Below are 27,648 nucleotides of genomic sequence, written 5' to 3' on the forward strand. Positions count from 1 at the left end.
CAGGAGTGGCTTTGTTTTAATATGAACGGAAAGGAGAGGCAAGAACAGTTTAGAGAGAGAGAGAGAGAAACTTCGATTTTTTTTTTAACCGAAGCTGAAATGCAACACAAGACATTATAGCCAAGGGGCGATCTGACTTTATTATTTTTGAAATGTGTGCTGCCGGTTTCGGAAGTCAATCCCATTCAGCCGGTGCTTGTAGCTGGTGTGTGAGCTACATTTACAGATGTGAGTGGGGCGGGGGGGTGGTGGTGCTTCTCCTGCTCTCTCAGCAGTGTAGATTTTTCGTGCCTGAAAGTCCCATTCTCCACACCCCCCCCCCCCCACCCCCCAACCCCCACCCCAAGGCCATCGGGCCCGCCTGGTCAGGCGGTGACCTGAAATATGTGGCCGAGATAAAAGCGAAAGCCTTTACTTTCCACATGAAGGATATAGCACTTTCCCCGCGAGACCCCCGCACCATAAAGGCCACAGCACAAGAGGCAACTGACTGACTGGTCCTTCAGTAAGACACGTTTTAAGGCATCAATAAACATCTTTAAAAAAAGAAGAGATATGATGTTTTGTATCAATGAAGGTAGCCGAAATGGCTGAGGGGGCAGGGGGCTATGGGGGGGGGGGGTGGGTGGTGACAAACAGCGGCCCAGATCTAATATTGGGTCTCTTTGTAAAGAGAGCAGGCTTAGGTTTGTGAGTAGGTTTCCTGTGTTTTCACGCCTTTACCAAACTGCTTGGCCCTCTGAAGGAGGCAGAAATGGAACATGATTTCGTCTTGGAGTTGAAAGAAAACGTGTTTGTATCGTTCTGAAGTAAAGGAAAGGTCAGTGGACTGCCTAAAATGGCAATTTATTCGTTTAAAAAGATTAGAAATCCAGTGATACATGGAAATAATAAAAAAACAGCGTAAAGTGCCAAAAACATTTACAAAGAACAATTTGTGTTTTTTTTAAAAAAAAACCCCGCCGATTGGAATGTAGTTTCGAATGTTGTTATATTGCATAACAATGTGCCGCACGGGTTTAGCAATGAGTTCAGTCTTACTGCAATATTTCACGCAATGCAGTTCACAAGCAGTTTTCCATCCAGCCGTGGTCTATTGATGCACTATTATTATTATTGTTTTTGCCGTAGTAGATTTTCACCTCACAAAGCTGAAGTGTCGGGACTCAGCTCGTATCCTATAGTAACATCACCCATGTCTTCCTTTTCCCATACACAAGAGATGAAACCGACCCCTCAATCCTAAATCAGATGTTCCTCATACATTCAAACAACGCAAAGTCTTCACAATGTTCTCTCTCTCTCTGTCTCTCTTTCTCTTTATCTCTCTCTCTCGCTCTGATTCTTTGGCTTCTAGCTGCGGTTTGGTAATTATTCCATCCCACACACCCTAAACTTTGGGACAATCAGGCCTAATAAACTCAACTAAAGTCTCTAAATCCACACATTGCAGACTTTTGGAGTTCTGGGTTGTTTCTGAGATTGTGGGTGAGGCTGTGGCGCCTCAGGTCACAGTTTCTCCGGAAAATCTTGGCACACTGACGGCAGTTGTAAGGTTTTCTGTCAGTGTGAGTAAGGAGGTGGGTTCTCAGGTTGCTTCTCTGATTAAACATTCTGCCACACGTCGGGCATTTGTGCGGAGATCCCTGTTAAACACAGAAGACAAAGCATCACCTTCCAACTCCAAGTTCACGGCGGAGGACATCAAGAAGGGCGACACAGTTCAACCGCCCTTCATTTCAAGAGACAATCTACCGAAACAAGGGTTTTTTTTTTGTTTTGTTTGTTTGTTTGTTTGTTTGCTCAGACTGAGAAAACGACACAAGTCTTCCCATAGCAGAATCCCGCAGAAAATCTGTATTGGAATAAAATAACAGAAAAGAACAGCAGCGGAGTGGATATAGTCTATGCTGTCTCTAAGTTTGACAGGTAGGTCCGTGTTATCGGCTTTTTCCTCACGGTTCCACTCTGAGTCCTGTTTGCAGACACTATGTTCAGCATTTTACTTTAGAGGTTTTCAACTCTTTTACCTGCACGTGCAGTGTTTTGTGAACAGCTAATGTTCTGGACTGGCAAAATCCTTTACCGCATTCTTGACATTTGAAGGGTTTTTCCTTGGAATGAATGTATCTAAATTCAAGAAGAAGAAGAAAAAAAAAATACGTTAATTGTCTTCAAAATTAACCGAGCTTGGAGTAGCCTTTGCTATAACTATCGACCATCATATTCAATATAACAAACTCACTGGGCAAACGGTTGATCTGAATATTTTCGCCAATAACTAACCATTCGCACTCAGGGATCACACACTGCTTAAATGTCACTCACAACTGATTGTTGCAAAGTCACTCGAACCAACATAGTCATTCTCACGGATTCGATTCAGATTCTCTGCTCTTACAATCCAGACTCTATAACCAACCGGATAGCGTTATGAGCAAGCATTAAGGTAAGGAAGTTGGAAGGGGGTGAGAGTGTGCCAGTACAAGGGGCCTGGCCGGTAAATCAGTGTCCTCTTACCTGTGGTCACGGAGGTGATCCTGCCTCCTAAATGCCTTATGACAAATGTCGCACGTGTAAGGCCGCTCGTCGGTGTGGGTCCTTTCGTGTATTAAGAGATTGTAAGATTTGGTAAAGTGCCTCCCACAGAATTTACAGACAAATTCTTTTTTGGTTTTGGACGGCAACCTCCCCCGGGTGGGTTTCCTCTCCGGCGACAACTTGGTGGCGTCGAGCAGGGAACCAATGGCTGAAGGGGAACACTGTCCGTCAGTTTGCCCACGCTTAGGGTGGTCCTCCTGGGTAGCCGCAATGGCCAAATTGGCGAAGTCGAACCTGGGTCTTGTCTTGTTCGGAACACTGCTGGACTCTTGTTTCGGTTGGAAAACGTGGGGGAAGATGGGGATCGTGGGCAGCTGAAACCGAGTGTCCACCAGAGCGGAAACAGCAGGCACTTTGGAGAAGGAGGAGCGGGGCAGCGGCATCGGAGGATAGCCCAGGGTCCACTGGTGGAGATGGACAGTGTGGAGGGTGCTGAAGCCATACAGGTTGTGCAGTTGGTCTGAAGGAGTGGGGATGCCGTTGGAAGCTTGGAGAAATGCATAGTTCGCTAATTGTAGGGATGGATGAATAGGCACGGGAGCCGGAATAGTCTTACTGCCCATGGTGCTCACAGGTGGTACTTGGGTTGCAGGAGAACTTGCCAACTTGCAGAAACCTGGGTACAAAGACAAAACGAATGCAGTGAGTGATGCAGTGACGTGCATTCTTATCAATTGACTCTCAAATATGACAACGGGGATATTCCACTTTAACACACACACACACACACACACACCTCATAAAACGTACAATACAACAGTTAACTGGATATGGTGCCCTACTGATAAAGTGTAAAGATGTTTTCCAGACGCAAGCTTGCATCTTGTTTCTGAGCAATCGTTGCTTTCCACTTCCCACAGAACAAGCCATCCGCAAACACCACCCCCCCCCCACCCCACCCCACCCCAGTCAAAACAGCGATTCCAGCCGACCGCCCACCACAACATTGTTTATTAACCCTTCGTGGAAAACTGCGGAAGGCAAGTATAGTGCCTCAGATGTGGTCTTAGAATGAGGCGAAATTAATGCGTTCTCAGCCTCCCACCGTAACAAAAGCCATCAATAAACGTGACCTTAGTTAGAAAGATTACGTGCAAGTTCCTCGACAGAGAGCCTGAATATTCTTTTCCGTTCTTGGTTATAATGGGAGTGAATGATCTGATCTCTCCGAATGTTACTGAGGTGCACAGCGTGGATTCTAATATATTTTTTAAAAAAACACATTCTTCGGCCTTGTAAATAAAGACAAAATAAATCTGCAGGTATAAAGGACAATAAACCTGTCAACGATAAAAGTAGAAAAAAGTCCCTTTTCAAATTATTATTAATCCTTATTTCTCATCGCCGTTAGCTGCCGCCAGTCCCAGCAATGTCACAACAGGAGTAAAAGAAGCAGCACGTGGGCATTGGGTCGGCTCGCCTATTTCTGGTAACCTTTAACCGCGGTTACACATCAAAAGGACAAGCCTCCTGGAAGGCACATTTATGCCCTGGTTCTGTTTGACCAACAGTTCGTAACATGGTCGAAATCCCGTTGCTGTTGTAGCGTCAAATGTTACGTAAAACGGGCCCATCCTGCTTACCGAGCTTTAGTTCTGATTTTTACATCTCTTGTTCCCCTCTCATGTACCCTGAAACGGGCGAATAAAAAAATGAATACCCGGTTCACGGTCAGTCGCCGATCCGAATTACCCGAGCAGCCTGGTCAGCCGATATGGTTGGTGTCTCAGGTGCTCCGTATGCCGCTCCGCTGTTCTTACTTTCCGACGGTGACTTGGGGCACCTGACGCAAAGTGAATCGGCGAAAATAAGGTGAGGTGTAAGTAATTAGCATTTTCTGGTCCTGGGTTCACCAGGGATTTAGTGGTTTAGGGTCATGCCGCAGAAATAATTGACTCTTACTTCGGATCATTAGAAAGATCCCGTCAGTTATTGCAGATTTTTTTCTCTCACTCTCTCTCAGGAGGCAACAGTTAGTACTCACTGTTTTGTTTAAAGGTCGTTTGTGAAAGAACCGTTAAGGTTAGCTTGCTTTCCCACTTAACGCCAACTTTACGTTTTACTTCACGAAACAAAACAAAGACGGAGCGAAACGCATAATAAGGGAAGTAGAACAAGTAATCGGTATAAATCATTTAAAACCAATTGGCAAACCAAGCGAACTGACATCATGTGGAATTCCTCTGCAGTGACCCGGAATAAAACACAGTGACATTTCGCTACGATTGGCTTTGCTAATTGGTGAGACTTTCAATTCGTGTTGGTAAGAAAAGTCACACCAGAAATCTCCTTTAACTCTCAACGGTCATAGCAAGATAACGCTCAGTGCCGCTAGTCACGGGTAATTTGTCAACGTATGTGCGATGAAAGAACTTCCAGTGCTGGGTTATGTAAGTGTAATTATATTAGCTGCTGATTAGGTTCTATTATGTTAACCTATCCTTTAGTCTCGCAACCAATCCGATGTCATTGGCTCCTACAGTAACAGTAATTGGTCGAAATTAAAGGACTAATTTTATTTCATGACTGAATTGTAACATTCGGAAACTGAGGAAGGTGCTCTGCTAGTGATTACAGCTGTCATAAAAGTGTTAACAGGATTGAGGCAAACGACGTTATACTACATCAATCATTTATATGGACTTGATCAAATATTTAGAGCATGTCACGTATATCAAACTTTATCGAAATTTATCCTGGATGCATAAAAAATCAGTAAAAAAAACCAAACGTAAATCATATGAATCTGTGTCCCGACAATAGGCTTCGACGTGACTTCATTTAATATCACGATAAACATCTGTCCTGTGCTTTAATTAAGGCGAAGCGCATCATTATTCCTGCACTCAATTTCTTTGCAAAAGTGTCACAACATTACAAGCGGAGCCTTGGGTGAAAAAAATGATCGCGAGTTTTTTTTTCTGTTGCCGCGTCTCGGAATATAAACACAAACCGCATTTAAATGATTTTTTTTTAAAAAAAATCATAATTTGTCTCTATTCATCTGTTACAGTACCGCCGTGTGCGAAAACGGGATGCGAAAGAGCAGAAAAATGGGTCGGTGGTCCTTAAAGAGCCGAATCTTTCAAGTGTCCCTTTTAATTTATTGGAGCATTTTCGAACTGAATTGTACATTTCAGTTCAGATACAGGTGGGTCTTTACAAAACGACTGAAATCTGTTTGAGTTATATTCATTCGAATGTACTGGCATCTGCAGCAATAGTGAGATGAGCAGCAGGGAACATTACGTATTGGCTTAGCTTTTAATAGCGTTTGCGTACGGTCTCTGGGGGCCAATAGAAAGAATATCATCTCATATCTCCTGCATCAACAAATACATTCGGAAGTGTAATTCCCACTGAAACTAGAAAAACGGTGTGCGTTTGTATATATATATATATATACACGCGTATTGTATATAGATATTATATATATATACAATAGAACAATATATTACATACCTAAAAGTATGATAAACCTAGGGATAAACAGAACATTTAAAAAAATAATTTTCTCTAGATGAGAGTACCGGCGACCCAGGAAACCAGAGAGAGCCAGAATAAAAGATGTGGGAAAGTGAAACTCAGTCCGTTGGACTAAAGGCAAGGCTTTAAATGCACAAATAATTCAAAGTCCGAGACAGGAGGAGATCCTCCATATCAGCGCCTCTCCAAAGACACCTCGCCAACTGCACAGATTCAATCTGACCGACCCGAAAGATAGTCGCTAATCGTACAACCAAACCACGAGAGGCAAGTAGTTAAAATCTCTAAAATAATATAGAGCCAGAAATTATTTATACTGTACACAGGAACTACGATCATAAAACATTGTTTGCCATTTGAGTGAACAGTATCCGGGTTCTAATGTATTACAATCATGTAAATGCACCATTCAGTGCAACATCTCACTAAGGCGCAGTCTGAGTTTGTTCTACAACACATAATAACGTCCTTTCTAAAAGAAAATGAACGCCAAAATAATGTGCTTTCAAGAAGCCTGCAGCTGAATCGCGCATTTTACAGGACGGTGAACTGGGTCATATATACACTGCATCCGACATGCTCAAAATAAATATCCGAAACCCGAATAATTACAGAACTCTTAAATCACCAGCAAGCAAACTTATCTCCCAATGTTTAGCATAGAGATTCCTAAACTTTGACAATTACATTTCGATACACAACATGCGAAAAGGTGCATTCACCACGACAAAATGAGACCACCACAAAACGTAGGATTGGATTCCTAGCTGGGCCTGAGAATCCAGAGAACCGAAATCGTTTGGTCGCTTTTGTTAAACTATCGGGAAGAGAGAACAAACTCAGAGACGGTGGGAGAGCTCAGGCAATTAGGCCGAATAAACTAGGCCTTTCAGCAGAGGATGGGAGGCTGATTCTGTTCAGCACCTGCTCCCCGAAAAATGTATTTTTTTTAAAAAAACGTACAGGATTTTGGGAACCGCAGTCGCAAAACGAATCAACGTGATCCAATATACCACCTGATTTCTCTTGTATTTATATCCAGGCCATTTCGTGCAATAAACAACTATATCCTGCTTGTCTTTCATTTTCAGAAGCTTAGCAAGAATTACACACACACACACACACATATAGCAACAGGATGGACAGTGCACTGACCGCTCCAGCTTTTTTTGCAGCTGCTCGTTGGTGTAATGCCCGAAAGGTTAGCGAATCCGAGTCGGTGGCTTCTCGGAGCGTTCAATGGAGCGAAGCGTGAATGTAGGTGAGGTAAAGAAAGGGGAGGCGTGTTAAAATATGACCCAACTCCCTCCCAGTGTGATGAGCAGCCCCTGGTCCCTCCTGGAACATATTTTCCCCAATTGAAACCCAGTACACCCCTAGAAACAATTACAGCGGGCGATGTTAATGTTGGGGTCTGCAAGAGGCAGACGCGGTCTGCCCAAGTCGGTTCTGCATCTCCCCCCCCCCACCCCCCGCCAGCTGCCAGCTATCGAGGAAACAGTGCAGTACCTCGTTTTAAGTTACCGTGGCCAAAATTCGTTTGTGACGGATACAATTGATACCTTGCCGGCCAACTGACGCGGGGCTTTCCGTTAATCTAAAGCGATCGTTATCTTCACCTTACAGCAGATAGTGGCGCGTTATCTCTCCCCCCGATCGCAATAAAATACCACTGCCCTTTTTAAAAAAAGAAACTGCAAAGGCTGGTTGCTGAGTAATTGAGAACAGACCCACTTGTGGCCTGACATCCTATCGAAACAAACTTCATTCTGCCAAGATAAATTTACTCGACAAAAATCGGGTCATAAACTTGAAAGGGTGCATCTGTCCAGAATCCCTTCCCCTCCGCTGATAATTCCGCCCGCCCAGTACAAGCCCCCCTCTGAGACCCGTGCAGTATTCCCCCCACCCACCCCGCCGCAGCGTCAGCCTAATAAGAAAGGCACTTGTCAATTGAACGCAGCAATATTGGAAGGTTGGGCGCCCTGCGAGATATCAATCAATATTTGCTCTTAAATCAACGTCCAAAATGCTTCGCGGGCGTCATTATTCATCGGATTATCACAATATCACAATCAGTACACTGTTTGGAGAATAGAAGCGCTCAGAGCACTTTTCAGCTAGCACAGTTGATTAATACACCGAGTAAGACAAACAAACAGCTTCAACATGTAAAGTGCGGATGACTTAGCTTTTTAAGGGGAATGCGTATGGGAAATGTTTTAATCTATTGTGGACAGGACGATGGAGAGTAGTTGGCCAGATTTCAGCGGTTTAGCTGTTTTACATCCAAATTTCGGGGGAGAGAGAGAGAGAGAGTTCTCTTGCAATATTCATCTATACTTGACGGATTCTATTGTGCTTTAGGGATTACAGTCTGTTTTAGGGGGGAACCGTGTGTGAAGATGCTAAGGGCCCACAAACTTACCATTCGGCAATCTTCCGTTCTTTCGTATTTTTTTTGTAAGAAATTGAATATTTGGGGCCTTTCAATTAAAATTCAATCTTTGTTCTCCAGAATAAAAGGAGGATCACGCTAGCCACATAAAAGGGTGATGATGACAGGTCCCTGTCATCTTGTCCGCACACTAACACCCTCATTCGTGGGTCAGAATATCGTTCAGCTTTTAAAACGCACGGGAATACAACACGATTGGCGGGTACTGACCAATGTGATACAGCTGGACTTCTAACGCTAGCTAACAATGCGAACAACGCATATGCAAAACGAAATTAAAAACGGACAGCGCTTGCAAGTTCCGCCAATTCAACATTTCGCTTCTCCCGTCCCTTTTTTCTTTAAAAAAAAATGATGTATTTTATTGTCTGAAGTGGCATGTCGAAAAAGTTGTGTCTGTGGAAATAAACGGAAGGGAGTTTGGGAATACATCGTGCTCCGCGTGTTTAACCCTGTTAACAAGTCTCATTAACCGCCCTGGAGCCCCTTATTAAATGCATCCCATTAAAATTAATAGGAGTAAACTATACCCTGCGTCGGAAACAGCTGGGAACAACACAATAGTCCGACTCGATTTTCAGCTAAGCTAGTCCGCTGTTCGAGGTTGTATTGGTTCGAACTGCACCAGCGGCTGCACTTAAACGAGTTGGGTTAAAAAAATATCAAACGCCACTTCCAAATAGCGATGGGGGGGGTGGGGGGGGGGGGGGAGTTCGGGGGTCAGGGGCGGTGGGAGTTTCAATAATTCGGCAGTGCACAGTGTACATACAGCCCTGCTCGGTTAACCCAGCCCCCGCACACTGTGGGGATCGAGTGGGTTCAGGTGTACTGGAGGTGGGTCGCATGCGATTGCTCTGCAAGCCTGTGGATCCCTGCACGTGTTCGATCCGAGCACTGTCCAAGTCGAAGCACATCTACTCATCAAAATGTGCGAAGAGAATTCTCCACCCAGCATAAGACAGTTTAGACCCCCAGCGAAGAGTTAGGTGGATCGGAGAAAGATTCCGTTAACCCGCCCAGCTCAAAGCCCGGGGGGGTGAAGTTGGGGGGGGGGGGGGGAAATTACAACGCGTTCTCGGTGCGTACACCCAGGCTGCTGAAGGAGCGCTCGGGCTGGCAGTGTGTTCCACTGCCGGTGGGGAGGAGTTCTGGTGTCAGCACAAGCGTTTGCTTATGCTAAGTTCAAGTTGAACCAGTTTCCGAATAATCATTCTCACCGCTCCGTGTACAGTCAAACTCCCACACCAACACAGTTACGTTACTCGGGCTTTCAAATGGAAATGTTCAACTTATTTCACACGAACACAGAACAGAAGGTGTAAAATGTCACCCAAAAGTGGATTTACATACCCAGAGCCGCTCGGCTAATGAGGGTTATCCGGTGGTTTTAATATATATATACATATAAAAATAAAATCCAATTAAATTTTGTCTAATTAACAGCGCGCAATATGAAACGAGAAGCTGTTGCTTCTGAAACTCCAGCGTCCGGCACGTTCCCTTCTTCCCCTTCCCCTTCCCCTTCCCCTCCCGTTTGCCCTGGTTACAAAGCCACCAGTAAGAGGCCACAAGTGCGATTACCTGAGACGGGCACCTCCTCGGCCGCTGCCAGGGTCGCCGCTTTCTCGCTGGAACTAGTGGCAGATGTCGAGCAGGCGGAGGTTGTGGCACAAGCGCATACCCAAGTTGGCATGCTCTGAGCTCGGAGTTGGCACTGCGGCGGCGAATGGTGGGTGGGTGGGTGGGTGGGTGGGTGTGTAAGTGGGGAGGGGGAGAAGGAGAGGGGAGAGGGGGGGTGGGGGAGGCAGCAGCTGGTGCTGGTGAAGGGGTGGGGAGGAGTGAGGAGGAGGAGGGGGGGAGGTCAGTGGGGAGTGGGGTGGGGGGGGGAGGAGGAGGAGGAGGAAGAGGGAGGGAGTGGGTGGGTGGGGGGGGGGTTGTTGGTGGTGGTTGCCAGGCAAGAGCGAGCGGGGGCCGTGTCAGATGTCCCTTGCACGGCAGAGCTTTTGCCTGGTGTTCGGTGGGAGATGCCGATCAGAGACTGACTCCTCCAGACCCCTCGAACCACCTCCTATTTCAACCGAGTCCTGCGAGAAATCCCCCGGCACGGCGCAGGCGCACTGCGCAGCCAGCCAGCCCCACCAACTTTTGACAGCAAAAGTCAATAAACTTACAGCAAAGTTCACAGCGTGGCCGGGGGGTGGGAGGGGGGCGGGGGTGGTGTGGTGGGGGTGGAAAGCAGGGCTGGAGATCTCAGCGCCGCTTCAGGCTTGAGAGCCCGAAAGGGAAACTTTCTAAACAGAAGTAGCATGTTTCCTAACTCTTTGGACAACGACACATGAATGCTTTTTTTTTCTCTCTCTGGTGTGTTGTTGTTAACTTAATTCAAAGCAAATGTGCAGCGTCTTTCTAGAGAGAGAGAGAGAGAGAGAGATGCAGAAAGAGCACGCCCAGGCTACCAGTCCAATGGAATAGACAGTAGATTCTGACCTTGGTGGCTGCACACATGATAACTGGGCTATTTTAAGAATCCGCTGAAACCATCAGTTCATTTCTCGCACCAAGCTATGAGGGGAGGACTTTGACACCTCCTAGGAGATGGTCAGATCTGTTCAAAGCAATTTGATCGACCAAGAACGAACATAAAAAGGACTTTTTGATTGTGGTTGGATACGAGGGGAAGCTGTAAGCACTATTAGCTCTGCAACATAAGGTGCCTCAGAAATGAAAAAAAAAAGCATACGTGGAAAGGTAACAGCCTATTGCTCGGTAAAATTAATCCTAACATGTCCAGTTCCAGCCCAGGAGAAACCTCCACAACTGGTACAGAAATCTTGCTCGAGCATCTCTTTTTCGACAGGTGACAGGGTCTTTTAGTTTCTCCCCGACAGCAAAGGACAAATCCCAACTTCCTCCTTTCACATCAAGTGGAATTGTTTTTAAAAAACTGGGCGCAGTTAGTAAAATATAACAGAAAAAAAAAGCATTTTAGTTGATGAAATCTAAACCACACATTTCCTTTGAGTGCTGGCAATATTCTTGTAGGCACTGTGGGCTCTTTAATAATGATTGATGCGTCAGCTTATCTGAAACCCTCATACTAAGCTCTTTAATGCGTTTGGATTCGTTTAAAATGTTAGGGTCAATACAACAATTAAGGGAGGACAGTGCTGCTTTAAGTCTGACATCTGGAGGCATTTCTCTTGCTGACTCTCCTGTGACTCTCCCAGTCCCCGCACAACGATTCGGGCACCATCATTCATTCATTTGCTGCTCTCGTCTGTTATTTCCCGGCTCCATATTTCCCCCCCCCCCCCCAATTCCCCCATCTTCATCCCGTTTTGTTTTGCCCTGGTTTTGTTGACTTTGTTTTGTTCCCTTCCAAATTATTTAAAGAAAAGACCCTATAAGCTTCAATAAAGTAACGGCAGCGGGATGTGGTGGAGATAAAAAGAGGGCGGTTTCCCCGCCCCCGCCCCCCCCCCCAAACCCACCCCGACAGCTCCTCTCACATCTAAAAGGAATGAAGAGACTGACTCATCCAGTGAGCAGAGTGCGCCTGGTTTAATTCAGGACGATGGCCACCATTCCAAACACTTGAGCATCCACGTTCCCACCCAGGGCAATGGGCCGACAGCTGAAAGCCAAACTCCCGCTTTCTTCATATACCTTGCTCACACCAGGTATCGAACCATCTAGCTTGAAGCTAGAAATGTTAAGATTTGCGAAAGGAAATATCAAAGCCTGTACACATGTACATAAAAGTTTGCTTTCCAAACCTCCCCGGGGACCGACCTAAAGAAGGAAGGTTATTGAAAACCTCGTTGTGCAGAGGAAATGATGAGAAATGCTTGTGACCCGTGAAAATGGAACAAGTATTAATGGTGTGTTAGTGTGAAGGGGACACGAGATGCGCCCTTTAGCTGAGGAGTGAGCTTTTAGACGTGTGAGCTTTTATTCTGCCTTCACGTGAGGTACCATCACGTGGACAACCAGTCTCCCTCTCATGACTGATGGTCCATTCGTTCAGACTCTTGTGGGTACTTTATTCTGACATTTATTAAAACATCGGAAATTTGAAAAAAAAAAACGATACAACGTTCGTTACATCAACATTTTTTTTACACACAACCAGGGCCCATTCGGTTTTCCTGTAACATAATAACTTGTTGTTTTAGTTACAATGCAAAACAAACCATTCTAGAATGTAGTAAACCTCGTACAATTAACGTAAGTATACAGACGGCACCTCGACTCGGAAACTCGGGGCAAACAGCGCGCACAAAATGTTGCAGCTCTTTATACCGTGATTCAGTTTGTCATCCAAGTTACAATGGAGACAAATTAAACAGCTACAGTTAGTTATACATTGGACTTTATTTGTTTAAATATTATTACTCAGAGGATTTCGTCATTCCAAAGGCGCGGAATGTTTTTATTAATTTGTTTTGCGGTCGGTGTCAAATCTAGAATTGTAAGTAAGCAACAGTGTAATGAATAAAATAAATCCGGCTTTTAGGGGAACAGCACGGTATCTAACGCTTACTCTTGCACTAGAAGCATTTCAGTGATGATGAATGCTTGTGCCATTGTAAATACACAAATATGCAGTCTATGATAGTCCATTCGTTTCTGTTCAGTAACCATTCCACAACCTTTCTTTTCACCTTCTTGTCAAAATTCACTGAAACCAATTCACTCAAATCAGAAAGTAGTTTCATTTTAAGCCCAACAAACCGCTTAAAAATATAATAATAATTAGCGCAAGAAATACACTGTGCATCGAAGGTAGTGAGATTGTCAAACGGGGCCAAATGTCCTTTTAATATTTTTCCAGCCATTATTGGACCATTGGATTTCACACTATTTTGGCGCGCATGTTTCCACACTTTTTTTTTCTTAAGAGTAAAGCGAAGTGTTCCTACTTATCGGTAATTGCGATCGAATACGATATCAGCGCGTATTCAATAACAGAATCCACTGCACATTTTACAGCTGTAAAACCTCTTCAGAGGATCCCGAAAAAAATGTTTCTTGGTCGCCGGTAAAAATTGAACTGCGCCAGCCATCCAGACCGCAGCTCAGCTCCTCCAACACGAACAGAACGCGCCGCCCTCTGGCCATGCGAAATAGCAGGGACTCAACGTTACATCTTATGGTCTCCATTTCATGATCAAACGCCTTCACTCGAAAATTTCAAGATATAGAACCGTTCGCACGTGATAAAACTCATAGAAGTTTGAATACCTTAAATCACCCCCTTTGGCCTGCCTAAACAGAACACATTTGTATGTATATATATATATATATATATATATAAAAGATATCTTCTAATCACGCGCCAAACTGACCAGGTGAGTATTGGTATAAATGTGTATGGATTAATCTCGCTGTCAGAGTATTTCTTCGTTGCAAAGGCTTTGATGGCTATAGCCTACGCTGCAATACGCGTGCTGCTGTACTTAAAATATACCGCAAGTTCCATATTTTAAAGAATGGCTTCGAATTCACCATGTAGCTTGTGTAAAATAGCATTAACGCACAACGAGGCCACAGCCATCCATCTACTTCGTACACCTTTTGGCGTACTTGCCTTTTATGCCGTTTAAGTGCAGCTGTGAAAGGAAAGTTAATCATTAAACAATTCAATTAAAAAATGAAATCTGAAAGCGTCCGACGAGTAACTGTGTACCGGTAAACTAAGCTAGAGGGGCTGGTTATCCCAGGAATTCCGTGGGTCTCCCACATTTCTGTATTTCCATGAAGGTCTGATGTGGCAAAGATCCATTAGTCACAACAAACACTTAGTTAATCACAACACACTTAAAACTCCCGATTGACTATTCATCCGAGTCCCGTGACTCTGTGTTTAAATTCTCTTCGGTATAGCAACAGCAAAGTAACAGTTTCACATAGTTAAGTAACATTCTGAAAATGTTGCTGAAATGGCTTAAAGCATCACAACGGGTTGACAAATACGGGCCAGTTTTGATCTGGCGAGCCGCATCTATTTGCCACCCTGCAACTTGGTGAGGGCTGAGTGTCGCACTCGCCGCTTCGCCACCAGGATGGAAAGCCAACCGGCGCACTCTGCCGGTCAGACACCTGAAACCCAAAAAATTCAGCCAGACAGACAGAACTTGCAAATTTGGTGAGATATACAGCCGGCAGTATCAGACCGCCCACCTGTTATACGAAACATTTTGGGTGGGTATAATAAAGTGCGCTGGATTTACATACAGGGTTGTTGTACATTTCTGTCGGAATTGAATCTTTCACCCAACACAGCTTTCCCCTTCATTAATATAAAGGGAGCAAATCAGGTGGAATCTTGTTCCGGCGTATTCTCTGGCCAATTTTCCGATCTCTGTCGTGCCCGGTGCGATTTGTTGCAGACATAGGACAATCTAGCTTTTAATTCCCTATATGCAAAACTAAAGAAAACAAAACTACAAAATTAGAGGATTGCTAATTAACTTCTCCCACAGAAAAAAAAACACGTATCCCTAGACGTTGTACCTTCCTGCAATTAACTGCTCACCGCCACGATCATTAATTCGTCCCTTAGTGGAGATATCTTTCGTCCTACATTTGGGGAGAGGTTTACTCATCTTGTTTTAAACCAAATCATTCTTTTTGGTCTTGTTCACCCTTCAAGGGGAGCATAGTTCAAAAGTTCTAAATTAATTTTAAATCTGACTGGCGATTTTTAAGCATGAATTTTGTACGTAACATTTCTTCAATGTATCCATCAAGACCATCAGCATTCACTGTGTAGGTATTGGTGACTAAAGAAACGCAGGCCCAATACCTTCTTGAGCTTTGCAGTGTATGTTAGAAAAAATAACAGATACCCCAGAATGTTGCCAAATCCCTCCCAGGATTCAAAGTCACAAAGGCAGATGTCTTTGAAATTCCTGATGAGAGAGCTGATGTGTAGTGACTACTGGATATCTAACGTCCTCGGATCATATTTAGGATCATGCATATTACAGTGAACATCCCGGTATTTGGTGGCCTGTACAAATAGAACAAATGATCTCCATGAGTGCCTGGGATTCTACATTTAAAAAAAATTACGTGGTACAAGGAAATGATGGCCAGGGAAAAGCTGCATCTCGGAGTCCAGTCGATACCTATATTTACCAAATATAGTCATAAGATGCCAATAAATGAAAATATATCATAAATCATTCAAGTTTTACTTCTCATGGTTTATGACATAATCTGAATCTCCTAACTGTCCAAGATAACTGTGTGCCTCTAATCCCAGCCTCTTGTGCATTCCTCATTATAATTGTTCCACCGTTGGTGACTGTGCCTTCAGTTCCATGGTCCTGGAATTCCCAATGCTCTGGAATTCCATTCCCCCCACCCACCCATGCCCCCACAGCTCTTTGCCTCTCTACCTTGCTTTTCTCCTTTCAGACACTTCTTAAAACCTACATTTTTGACCAAGCTTTTGTTTATCTGACACTCCTTATGTGGCTCGGTGTCACACTTTGTTTTATAATACCCCTGTGAAGCATCCTGGAATGTTTCATTATGTTAGAGGTGTTATACATATAGAAGTTGTTGTTCATAATGAGATTGTTTTGCAGTCGCTACTAGGTGTCAATTTTCTCTACATTTGAAGATCAAGGGTATTTTTCCGTAAGCTCATTAGCAACTCAAGAGACAGCGGTTTACATTATGACCTAAAAGTCGGACCATTTTTTGTTTTTGCACCATTGCATTAATTTACTTTTAAAATGCATAACAGAGAACAAGTGAGAAAGAAGCTGAAAAGAACATAAATTAAGTACTTTCTAACTTATTAGCAATAGTCATAAGGAGCAGAATGGACATGGTCCATAATGAACTTGTGGTTACTATGACACTGTGGGAGCTCATGGTCATTGTGTATTAACATGCCCTGTAAAACACTTAAAATATTAAGGCCCAGCCTCACTCCTTTCACAAGTATACATAAGGCAAAAAAAAACTCCACAGATGTGTTACTAAGATTTATCTGTAATGATAAGCCATCAGAGTCAAGCAAATTTCTACCAATATTCAAATTACCAAAGCCTTTTTTTCCAGCATGCATGTTTACACCTGTGTTGGGAACATTTGTTTTGAATAACTAGCATGTGATTTTAATATTGACAACACCATTGAGCTAAATCAAACAGAGCTTTTACTTCTCCTTACATAGTTCCCTGGCAGTGGAACAGAGTGGGGAATTAACTCTAAATAAAAACATTTGCCATTGTTTTTTTCTACATACTTAAAATATACTTCAAGACTGCTATAATGGAATGTGTAACATTCGTGTACAACAATGTGATAATATAAATAATAAGACTAAAAATTCCAATTAATACTAATCTAAAAATATAATATTGGTTGTTTGAAGTGCATTGGGGCAGTCGAGAGAAAACATTTATAAAATATTGGCATGGACAGGTATCTGGAGTTCTTGTCTACTCCAGATACCTGTCCATGCCAATATTTTATAAATTCAGTATCATTGTTCACTCACAACTTGTTTTCCTCTGTAAGCCTTAAGGTATGCAATCTGTGCGATAGATTTAGAAACATCTGTAACAAGTGTTAAAACTACAATTGTCACCATAACATTGCACTTGGTGAGCTTACCAGCCTTTCAATAGAAGGGACATCACATTTTAGGAACAGTAGTTTAACCTTACATTGTGAACGATTTGAAGGAAATGTTTCTTTTGTCACTGGAGGAGTAATAGCCTTTGATATACGTTTTCTTGCTTTGTTCATTTAAGTAGTACTGACCAGATCTATTTTCAGCCACTCCTCCAGTAAACAGTGTGTTTCAGAGGTTACTCTCCTCCAGTATTATAGCAGGATCAGGTGCAAATCTGCTACAACAGCTCGTGGATTCTCTAAGAAGAAAATCTCCAACCCCATGTACAACAAAGGAATGGCATTTGTCTCCAATCCTGTCATCAAAATTTAACTCTCTGCATAGCTGATGCTCTGGGTAGAATTAGGAACTGATTTTTGAATGCTTTTCTTTATTGTCTAAAGAGCAAGTGATTTGAGTAGTAACCTTGCAGTTTCATTTCCAGTTCTGGGAGTCCTAAAATATTGTATACACACATTACATCTCACAAATAACAACAATCACATATGGGGCTTTTTACACCAGGTAATTTATTATCTTTCCAGGATATTATGTTTATTTTATATTTCCCTGTTTGCATCATTTTTTCCCCCGATGTGTCGATTGTCTTGCTGTGGTAGTGTTCCATGGTTATGGACATTTTCATCTGTGAACTCTGTTATTGAGTATTACCATGTTAATGCTATGGAAACTGTCACAGTTAAGCCTGATCCCACTCTCATCTGGTGTTCAGCATTTGCACTCCCTGGGGGAGGGGGGAGGGGGGTGGGGGGAGAAAATTCTCCTCCTTCACCACTTCTGCTGCCATCCCTGCACCACTACAGTAAACTGAGCAAAGATTGGGAATCAGACATGGAATATGAATGGCTTGGTGCTACATTGGTTATTTACTCATTGTATCATTGGGGTATTTGAACATCTGCCCATTGAACCTTTGTCTTTACAGCTCTGAAGCACAACAGAAATTTAATTTGGTGACTGTTTGAAAGTACAGATTTTTGTTAGCCCCGCCACCATTGCTAGTTCCCCAACTACAGTAAATAAGGGCATTCTTTAATCATAATGTAAACCACTGTCTCTTGAGTTGCTAACGATCTTATGGAAAAATACCCTTGATCTTCAAACAGAGCAACATTTATCAGGAGACCCGAGAAGTATATTTTAAAATGAATTTTATTATTCTGAATCATGTTTGAGCCAGCTGATAAGCCAACAATAATCGCCCATTCCTAAAGTTATTGCCACTTTCTAACAATGACATTGGTCATTAGTAGTCACATGACTATTCTTGACTGTCATTTTCTATCATTCTCATTAGCCAATATGATCGCATGACCATCCTGATAGGTTTAGAGTTCTTTCAAACAGCAATGTCAGTAAAGGCAGGGTATGCAGAGTAGGAATAGTGCAGCTTTCTATTTATATGTAGTAATGACAATAACTAGTGCAGATATTTGTAAGTGTAAAACTCATTAGTCCATTTGATTTAAATTCATAATGAACATCAGTTTCAATGTTGAATACAGTAAGGTCTCCCTGTCTTATCTCTTGAACCTAATCAGCCTGATGTACTGTTTTATTACCCATCTTAATATGACAATCTGAGCCCTCAGTTTGTGATGCAGTGTGACAACCTGCTGCAGTGATTGTTAATGCTGTTAAACGCAGAAGAAGCACGGACAGATTGAGAGCAAGAATACACATAGTGACAGGCATGGGACGACAGAAAAGGACTGGAGCACAATGCACTGAAGGAACACAACACAATTTGAGCATTGGCTTGATAGGTAATGTCATGGAGGATACATTTATGTAGAATAAAGGGTTGAACTGCAGGATTCTACACTTGGCAATCATATACCATACCTATTGTCATCTCCATATCAAATCCATTACTAAGCCTGCTATTCCCCACCCTTAGGCCAATTATATCAACAACAACAAATCTTTGCATTTATATAACACCTTTAACAAAGAAAAACCTCCCAACGCACTTCACGGGAACCTTTAAAAATTGATACAGAACCACATAAAGAGATAATGGCCCATAAATTCTGATCTCTGAGCAGGGGGTGGGGGTCGTACCTCAGAAGTACCCCAGAAGATGCACTGGGGAACCAAGCGCAGAAGCCCTCATGCAAGGATTGCATGGCAATTGCCAATAGACAACTATCATGCGCTGGTAACCACCTGAAACTCCGATTTAAATTGGAGACTTCAGATGGTTCTGACTGTCTTACCAGAATAGCCACTTCTAACTCTTGGGTAACTATAGTACTGATCCCTCCCAAGCTCTCAAGGGTCCCTCTGCCTATCTCCCATTCCCCCGGCTACCCTTCTGACCCCTTGACTAGCACTCTGATCGCTCGACTATCCCCCCCAAACCCCCAACTACCCCGCCAACCCCTCCCCAATCCCCTCAAGTATCCCCCGAACCCACCAACTTCCCTCACCTCCTGATTCCACCTGGCCCCCACTGACCACTCAACCGCCCCCAATTCCCCCTGACTGACCACCCTAGCCGCACCCCCTCACCCGTGATTGACCATCCGACCTTTCCCCCAATCCATCTGGTCCCCTTCCTACCCACTTACCTTATACACTTACTTTCTCCCTGGCTTCTCAAGGTGGCTGGGACCTTAGGCTTACCTGCTTTATGGCAGCTAGTGCTGTATAAAGTGTGGGGGAGGGTGAGGGGTTTCCTTTCCCCTGATTCTGCTACACTCGACTGAGAGGTTTCCTGAATAGCTACACTGCACTTTTCTCACCCAGCTCGAGTTGAACGGACTCAGAAAGACGCAGCTGCATTCCAGTGTAAGTAAGTTGGAGCCGAGTGGCAATCCGACTGTGTTTGCCACTCCTCGGATGTTCTGACCCAGCAAGACAGATGCCAAAAGCTTGGCCAAGGATGAATGTTTTAAGGAGCACTCTTAAAGGAGAAAAAAAACAATAGTTAAAAAGATCAGAGATGTTTTGGGTGGGAATTCCAGCGCTTGGAACATTAACATCCTAATGTGGTTAACTCGAAACATACTAGAGATTGAACATGCTACATCTCAGCTCTGCACCTACCGATGATGTTCTCGCCGAGCTGCGCAGCTACAATCTGGAAGTCCCTGCACGGCTGAACACAGGTCAGCCCCACTCAGTCACCAAACGGGCGCAACATCGCCAATGATTTAAAGGGCCTACGCACCTAACCGATTAGACTACGCGCAGCAAAAGTAAAATTGGAGGGGAGGTTGTTTAATGTTGCATTTACCTACCAATCCATTGGAAAAACTGTACACTCAATTATTGAACCCCATGACACCCCAAATTATTTGTTATAGCAAACAGTCGAAATTAACTTCAGACTTATTTTTCTAAGGCTGGCTTTAAAGGCTTTGGACCATTATTCATTTGCAGCCTCAGGAAATAAGCTATGTTAGAGGGTTACGGTCTATTTTCAGCATCACACAATAAGATGCAGCTTATAAAAGGTAAACCATCCATCTGCTGATTTCTACTCTAATGAGCAAAGAAAGATAACTTAATTTTGGTGATGCCTCTCCATGGTACGCTGGTCTGAATGGTTTGACAAAGTGATTTCGACCAGATTAAAGAGAATGTATGTTAATCTGTGCATTGCGTAAATATAACACCACCAAGAAGTCAACCATCACCATAAACTCCACCAAGTTAGGAGTTGGACATTTGTTTGGATAATCATACCACCTGCCCCGGACCCTCACTCCAAAATATCAATAGTCAAATGACTACATGCACATCACTAAGCTACCAGCAGCTGAGTGCTTTCTGTCTGACTCCTTTCACTAGATTTGAATCCTCTGCGTATTGTCTCCCCAGTTACTCATCCAGATCAATTGATTCCTTCCAGTCTCACCTACCCAGAGTTCAGCCCTTCACATTTTTTCTCCTTTCATTTCCTCCAGACCCTTTGTTTTGAGTGTCCCACAGCTGAATTCTTGCTCGTCTCTCCTTTAATTGCCAACTTTAGATTCCCTTTCACTGTCTCACGGCCAAAATTCTCTGCATCCCTTTCCTCTTAACAGCTGAATCCTTCAGTCTGTCTTTCTCTCTTCATCATTTGCAGCTGAACCTCTCCTATCTGTCATTTAATATATGCAAATGAATCATTGCTTTCTTGCTGCCTCCTTCAGGCCTCACTAAATAACTTGGAAAAGAGAGCCACTATTATATAATTGTTTCAGTGTTGTTATGGTCTCAGTAGAAACTAATAGAATGCAAAAAGAAATTCAAACACTCATTATGTTATTTCCTGAAATAATTACACCACAAGAATTCATGATTTAAACAAAAACTGTGTAAGAGCAAATCTCAACAGAGCATTCCCCATTCTACTTTTATTTCCACCCAAGCATTCCCTTATACTTTACACAATCTTGAAGGTTCCTTCACTTCTCCTGGACCCAAACCAAGGTGTGCCACAGCTCTCAGAAATTCACTTTGATTCTCTTTAGTATCCCACTACTGTCTGAGATATGAGATTTATTGGGGCCCTTCCACTAGCATCGGCCACGCCTCCAACTATCCTTCAACACCTCATTATTGTGGATTTCCCTGCCCTAGCATGGACCTCCCTGCATCTTGCGCAGTGACTTCAAATCAGAAAACACTGTTGGTTTCTGATAGCTTTCTGGTTCTGGGTCCAGCTGCTTTACAGTTCCAGGAAAGATTCTCTCTCTGCTTGCCTCAAAGCTGTTCTCACCCTGACCCCCTGGCCTGAATTTTTTGGTCATCGGGGGTGTGCGATTTGTGGGCCTGGGAGCCAATGAGAAATGGGCCATGGGCTGTGATCGGCCTGCGACCATGATTTCATGCTGGCTGGTCATTTAACGGCCAATCAGCATGAGACACATGCTGAAATGCTCAGTGCTGCTGGGGTGGGGACGCAAAGAGGGCAGGCACTGATGTAACCAAGGGTGCAAGTGAGCGCTTCAAGAGAGCTCCCTGAAGGCAGACAGCTGCTCCAGGGAGCTGCAGCCCTCTACACACTAAGGGACATGACAAAAATGCTGCAAAATGTGTCCATGCAGCACAATCAAGCACCTGAAAGCATACCTCATTAAAAAAAAACAAGACCCAGATATCTCTTTTGATTTTATTTCCCCACGGAGGTTTCGTCTCGCTCCGGATCGAGGTTTGAGCAAAAATGTGAATGCTGCCTGGGAGGGCGGCCAGTCTGCCAACCGTAAATGTGGATGGGGCCACGTAAATTGCATCATTAATGGGCTTAACTGCCCAGTTAATTGCCGGCAGGCATGCTTCTGACTGCCGCATGTGGCTGCTGCGTGAAATATCGCGCAAGTGTGGGATGACATTGGGACACTTGCCCGACGTCATCTTATGCTACTTCACATGCGTTCGGGTTGGGCACAGTGCCCGCCTGCGGGGTGTAAAATTCTGGCCCCTGCTTCTGTGAAAAATCAGCTAGAAAAAAGAAAAAAATCAAACTCCCGCCATTCAATCCCCACAGCAAGACGGCACACTGGGGATGTCCCAGATAGAGATTTAGGCTAATCCCCAATTTAAACTTATCCTTAATTCCCAAAGCTTCCCTTTGTTCTGGAAAATCATATGAATAATTTAAACCACTTATTGTAACAGCTGCAGACTTCCTGGCCAGGACTTTCCAGCCCCTCACGATGGTGGGGTCTTCTGGTGCCACTCGCCAGCCCTGCCCTGGGAAAGCCCGCCTCCCAGGGGGTGGAGCTGCAAAATTCCACCCTCTGTCTTCATCATAAAACCCAGAGAGATGCTAACCCATTGTTTAATATTTTCCCACTTCCAACCCAGACCTTATTAAGTAAACATTGGCCCTTGATTTGCAATTGTGTTGTTTACTAACTTCTCAACCTAGGTGCTTTCATTTATCTTACATTTAAAAACTTTAATCTCCAAATTAAAAGTTGTCCTCCTAAAACATATGAATGATCAAATTCGATGCTCAGAACAACGTGTTATGATAATCTACCTCACCCCAGTTCCTGAACTCAGGTTTATGGTATCACCGACCATCCTTACACAACTAAATCCTATCAGTGTAGTAAGCAACCTTGGAATGAGAATCTTTCTGCCTGTGACCTGCAAAGTTCTGCACTATTCAAGGCTGCTAAATGGCTTCCATTCGGATAGTATCTCACCTACCTCTTAGAAACGTCTCAAAGGCTTCCAGAAATGAATTACTTTGAAGACCACTGACTTATTCAGGAGCTAAATGTGGCAGCCAATCGTCACCATTAACCTCTCCAAAAAGCAATGAGCTCAATGATGAATCGGTCAGTCTATTTTCAAGTTAAGTTGAATGAGGGAGGAATGTTGGTATGGAGAAATTTGAATAAATGATTACATTTATTATGAATATTTAGTCAAGTTAGTTTCTAAACACATTTGCAATGAGGACTGATTGCAATAGTGCATGCAGAAAATCCAGTTCAACTGTTGGCAAGTGCTAGAAATTGTCATCCTGGTTCATTTTAAAATCTAATCTAAAATTTCCACCATATATTCCTCTTAGAAGTTATTCACTTTCTGGCAGCTGTTTGTACTGTTGAGTACTCACGCATTCTATTGGCACTTTGAGCTGATGAAAATGAACTGCATTCTGTGAAATTATATGTGCATCAATTCATTGTCAATTCCAGGCTATCTTTTTTATGTCATGGCTGAATTGTATTCCTGGTACCTACAACCTCAATCCTTAGACATTCATCAGAAAAGGTCAAGTACAGAGAGAGCCATAGAAAAAAGTGGAAGAGAGAGAGGCACATTCCTTGGGTCCGCATTGTGAAAGAATATCACATTTAAAAGCTATATTTGAATCGCTTGCAATTTTTTTCATCTGTAGTTCCATCAGTTGTCATCACTACAGTACTTGTGGAACTCCTCAGTTATACTAATTAGATTGACTTGCCTTCTGCTGTCCTTCAACACTCCTGTGATCAATTAGTCTGTTTAAATTGATCATGCTTATGTGGAGAAATGCCAGTGAAAATAAAAACCTGCTTCCACTAGTGCAACATTATTTTGCCAAATAGCTTAATGTTCCACTGTTGCCTTTTGAAACCAGTTTTGTTTAGCGTTCAGTTGATGTGCCCAAAATGTCAGTTGTAACTGATGTCCTTTCAGTAGAAATGCCTCATGCCAGCTGGAGTACGACACACTGGCATCTTTAACCCTCTTCCAGACCAAATTATGCCTAATTCAAACATTATAGGTAAGAACTTGTTTTGTTTGTATAACAAAATGAGTTAACAACTCCTATTTGCTGTGTGTGAGTTTAGCATCTTGGAACAACAGAGGTGATGAAAGGTTTCAAATATTTGCAGAGCTCTGTTGCCTTTCTTGCCTGGTCCACCCCAGTACAAGTGACCAGCGTACGCAGGCCTCTTATGGAAGTTTTGATATTGCATAACCAGCATCTGCAACTAATACAAAGCTGTCATGGTAAGTATAATGAGAATGATGAGCTTACTGAGTATTTCCATTACATTTTTTATAGCCTGAAAGAATCAGCTGAGGAAACTTTGAATAAACCTCTTGCATAAATAAGTGAAGGAAAAAGTGAATATAAATCATACATTTGAATGTACTGCGGTTGAGATGCAAAGTTAACCATCAATGGCTGAAACCACATTCATTAAATGCTGGGTGTGTGTATTCCAAAAAGAAAAAGGAAAAACTTGCATTTATGTGGTGCTTTTCACAACCACCGGATGTCTCAAAATGCTTTACAGCCAATGAAGTACTTTTTGAAGTGGAGTCACTGTTGTAATGTAAGAAACGAGACAGCTAATTTGCGTTCAGCAAACTCCCACAAACTGCAATGTGATAATGACCAGATAATCTGTTTTTTGCCATGGTGATTGAGAGATAAATATTGGCTAGGACACTGAGGATAGCACCCCTGCCCTTCTTCAAACTAGTGCCATGGGATTTCTAACAACCATCCGAACAGGCAGGTGGACTCTCAATTTAGCTGTCTCTTCTAAAAGACAGCACCTCTGACAGTGCAATGCTCCCTCAGTACTGCACTGGAGTATCAGCCTTGATTTTTCCTGTACAATTGCACCGTTCAGATTTTTCACTGCTCTTATTTATGGTTACATTAATGAAATATTTGTTTTTATTGCAGGTTATTTGAATGTACCAAAGTTTCAGGGAAGAAGTGATAAGGAGAGAACACCAGGAAAAAAAAAATGTTAAGTCCTTTCTATAACAGGACAAACCAGGTAAACATTCAACTGCTGCATATAGTATGCCCCCTTCATTTAATTTAACCGAGGCTCATTCACCACTCTGCCTCGGATCAACTTCACTGCTGCCCTCCAAGCACTGAGAAATGTCATTTGCTCTGGAGTTTTTCAAGTAGAAGAAATCACTTTATCATTTGCAGCCAATTAGGTTTTGCTGTGATCAACAATTAACCTGTCAGGATTTTTTTTTGATAAAGAAATGAACACTGAAATGAAACATGAGGATGTGGAGGAGATACCCCTTGTCAGCATGAGTAATCTCCACACTGTGAGTGGCATGCTTTTGCATTGCATGAATCTTTAGCTTGTGCCAAAGCTCATTCCGACATGGAACTGTTTGTTCTGGACGCTTCATAAAACAGAGAGTGAATCTATTTAATGCTACAATTTATCTCCTGTGCCTGTCATTTCTGAAGTCTAGCTGTAAAATCATTTGGATGGTTTTGGGTTACATGAGCTTGACTCTGCACATTATATTCTTTCCCCGGTGTTGTTTTCTGGCTTCAAACCCTACGTACAAGAGTTTAAAAAGAAAACTATTTTTCACTGGCATTCTGTTCATTAGTGTTGATGGGAGAGAGAAATGGAAGAAAAAATTTATTTTGGAAACAGATAGATACAAATCTTTAGTGCAGGGAGTTAACGTAATTAGCCAGTGAGAAACCTGCTCTGTGCGTTTCATAGTTATTTTGAATAATCATGTGCTGCTCTGCAATCAGTTGGTGACAAAATAAAATGTTTATGTTTCACACCCTAATGCTACATTTGGGAAGGGAGTGCTTGGGCTGCAGTGAGCAGTAGCTCAGTGTTAGAGGTATTGGAAAGGTGATATGGAAAACACTTGTTAATTGGGTGCAAAATGTCAGGCACTATTTATGATGCACAGTGATTATCAAGTGATTTTTTTTAGAATGCTTTAATTCTCCAGTAGTTTCAATCCTTTCTTGAAGTCGCGTGATGCATACTGAGAATGCTGGTCATTTTCAGTAACTTGTCAAAGGGGTCTTTCTTCATGTGTGAGTGCAAATAATGAATGACAGCAGCTTGTTAAACATTGGACACAGTCATGCCCAATTCTGCCTCCTGTCATGACAGTGGTTCACAGTCTGAATTACTTACAGGCATATTGAACTTTTTTTAACGAAGACATGTTTTTCAAGAGACCTACAGGCAAAATCTGGAGCGAAATGAGGAAGGAAAAGCTGGATGAGAACGTAAAGTAACCACTTGCTGGAAAATTCCTATGTGGATTACATTTGACTGACTAGTCCACAGAGAACAGAATGTCGCACTTAAAAGGTGTCAAGGCCTACTTCAGACAGAAATTTGAAAGGGAAATATTCACTGCAAAAGGCTGAACTTTAATCTCCTGTGGTCGTGGAGACGATGAAGACTGATTACCATCTCAGCAGAAACCATCTCCTGTTGAGTTATATCTCAGAATGTGGAAATGGTCTGAGTTGAAAGAAAACAGCTTCTGGGTGAAAGACATGTTTGCCTTTCCCTTCCAGGAATACACAAGAAAAGGGGTTAAAAAGTCAGCTCCAAACCTGGCCTGGGTGCTAGTTCTGAGGTTCTAGTTCTGGAGTGCTAGTTCTGGTGTGCTGCTGTGAGCGGTGAAGGCCACAGCAGAACAACAGTGACTAGGCACCTCTTTGCAGTTTACAGGCAAAGGTTTCTCTTTTTCTCTCTCTCTGTTGCTGGAGAGAAGTCAACAGAGCAACAGCCAAACATCCTGCAGAACCAGTTGTCTCTAAACTAACTGTTCAACTGCCAAAGTCAGCTCTTCTGGAATCACTCAACTTAACGGCTACAATGTTTCACCATCTACCTTTCACGGATAAGCCAAAGACTGATTTGTATATCATTTAAAATTTTTATTTTGGGTTCAACTTCTCATTTCTGATCTGTGTATATATGTGTTGCATTTTTATTATTTTTGCTAGAGATTTTAGTAATTAATAAACTCACTCTTTCTTTGACTCATGAAAGCCTAGTTAAATTGGTTCCTTCTAAAACATAAATATATTTGAACTGGGAAAAGGTATCCATGAGGAAAGGGATCTTTTTGAAATTAACCTTGTTGCAGCCAACTGAGGGGATAAAGAGGGGGAGCCAGCTCATTCCTCCTCACCTGGGAGCAGAACAAATTTGGGGTCCCATTCAGTAAGTTAACAATTTGGTTT

General features: G+C 43.0%; 1 protein-coding gene across 4 annotated transcripts; it reads right to left on the reverse strand.

Annotated features, from left to right (window-relative positions):
- Nucleotides 1–830: 830 nt before the first annotated feature.
- Nucleotides 831–10,277, reverse strand: osr1 (odd-skipped related transcription factor 1). 4 transcript variants are annotated; one of them, XM_041188934.1, is made up of 3 exons: nucleotides 10,127–10,277; nucleotides 2,521–3,217; nucleotides 831–2,130 (listed from the first exon to the last, which is right to left on the reverse strand). In XM_041188934.1, the coding sequence occupies exons 1-3, from the start codon at nucleotides 10,236–10,238 to the stop codon at nucleotides 1,995–1,997; spliced, it is 945 nt and encodes a 314-aa protein (XP_041044868.1). In that variant the 5' UTR covers nucleotides 10,239–10,277; the 3' UTR covers nucleotides 831–1,994. The 4 variants fall into 4 exon arrangements, with proteins under 4 accessions (XP_041044868.1, XP_041044870.1, XP_041044871.1 ...); XM_041188936.1 differs by lacking the exon at nucleotides 10,127–10,277 and adding an exon at nucleotides 9,076–9,132; XM_041188937.1 differs by lacking the exon at nucleotides 10,127–10,277 and adding an exon at nucleotides 7,243–7,339.
- Between the last annotated feature and the right edge of the window lie 17,371 nt (nucleotides 10,278–27,648).

Source organism: Carcharodon carcharias, chromosome 5, assembly GCF_017639515.1.
Source record: "Carcharodon carcharias isolate sCarCar2 chromosome 5, sCarCar2.pri, whole genome shotgun sequence".
Taxonomy (NCBI): Eukaryota; Metazoa; Chordata; class Chondrichthyes; order Lamniformes; family Lamnidae; genus Carcharodon; species Carcharodon carcharias.

What these genes read in the sequence shown, in the direction of transcription:
- osr1 (XM_041188934.1), bottom strand. Translation starts at nt 10,238, where the DNA reads ATGCCAACTTGGGTATGCGCTTGTGCCACAACCTCCGCCTGCTCGACA. An exon ending in CGAGGAGGTGCCCGTCTCAG is followed by an intron (nt 3,218 to 10,126) that starts GTAATCGCACTT and finishes CTTTGTACCCAG; the next exon opens with GTTTCTGCAAGTTGGCAAGT. An exon ending in GATCACCTCCGTGACCACAG is followed by an intron (nt 2,131 to 2,520) that starts GTAAGAGGACAC and finishes TCTTGAATTTAG; the next exon opens with ATACATTCATTCCAAGGAAA.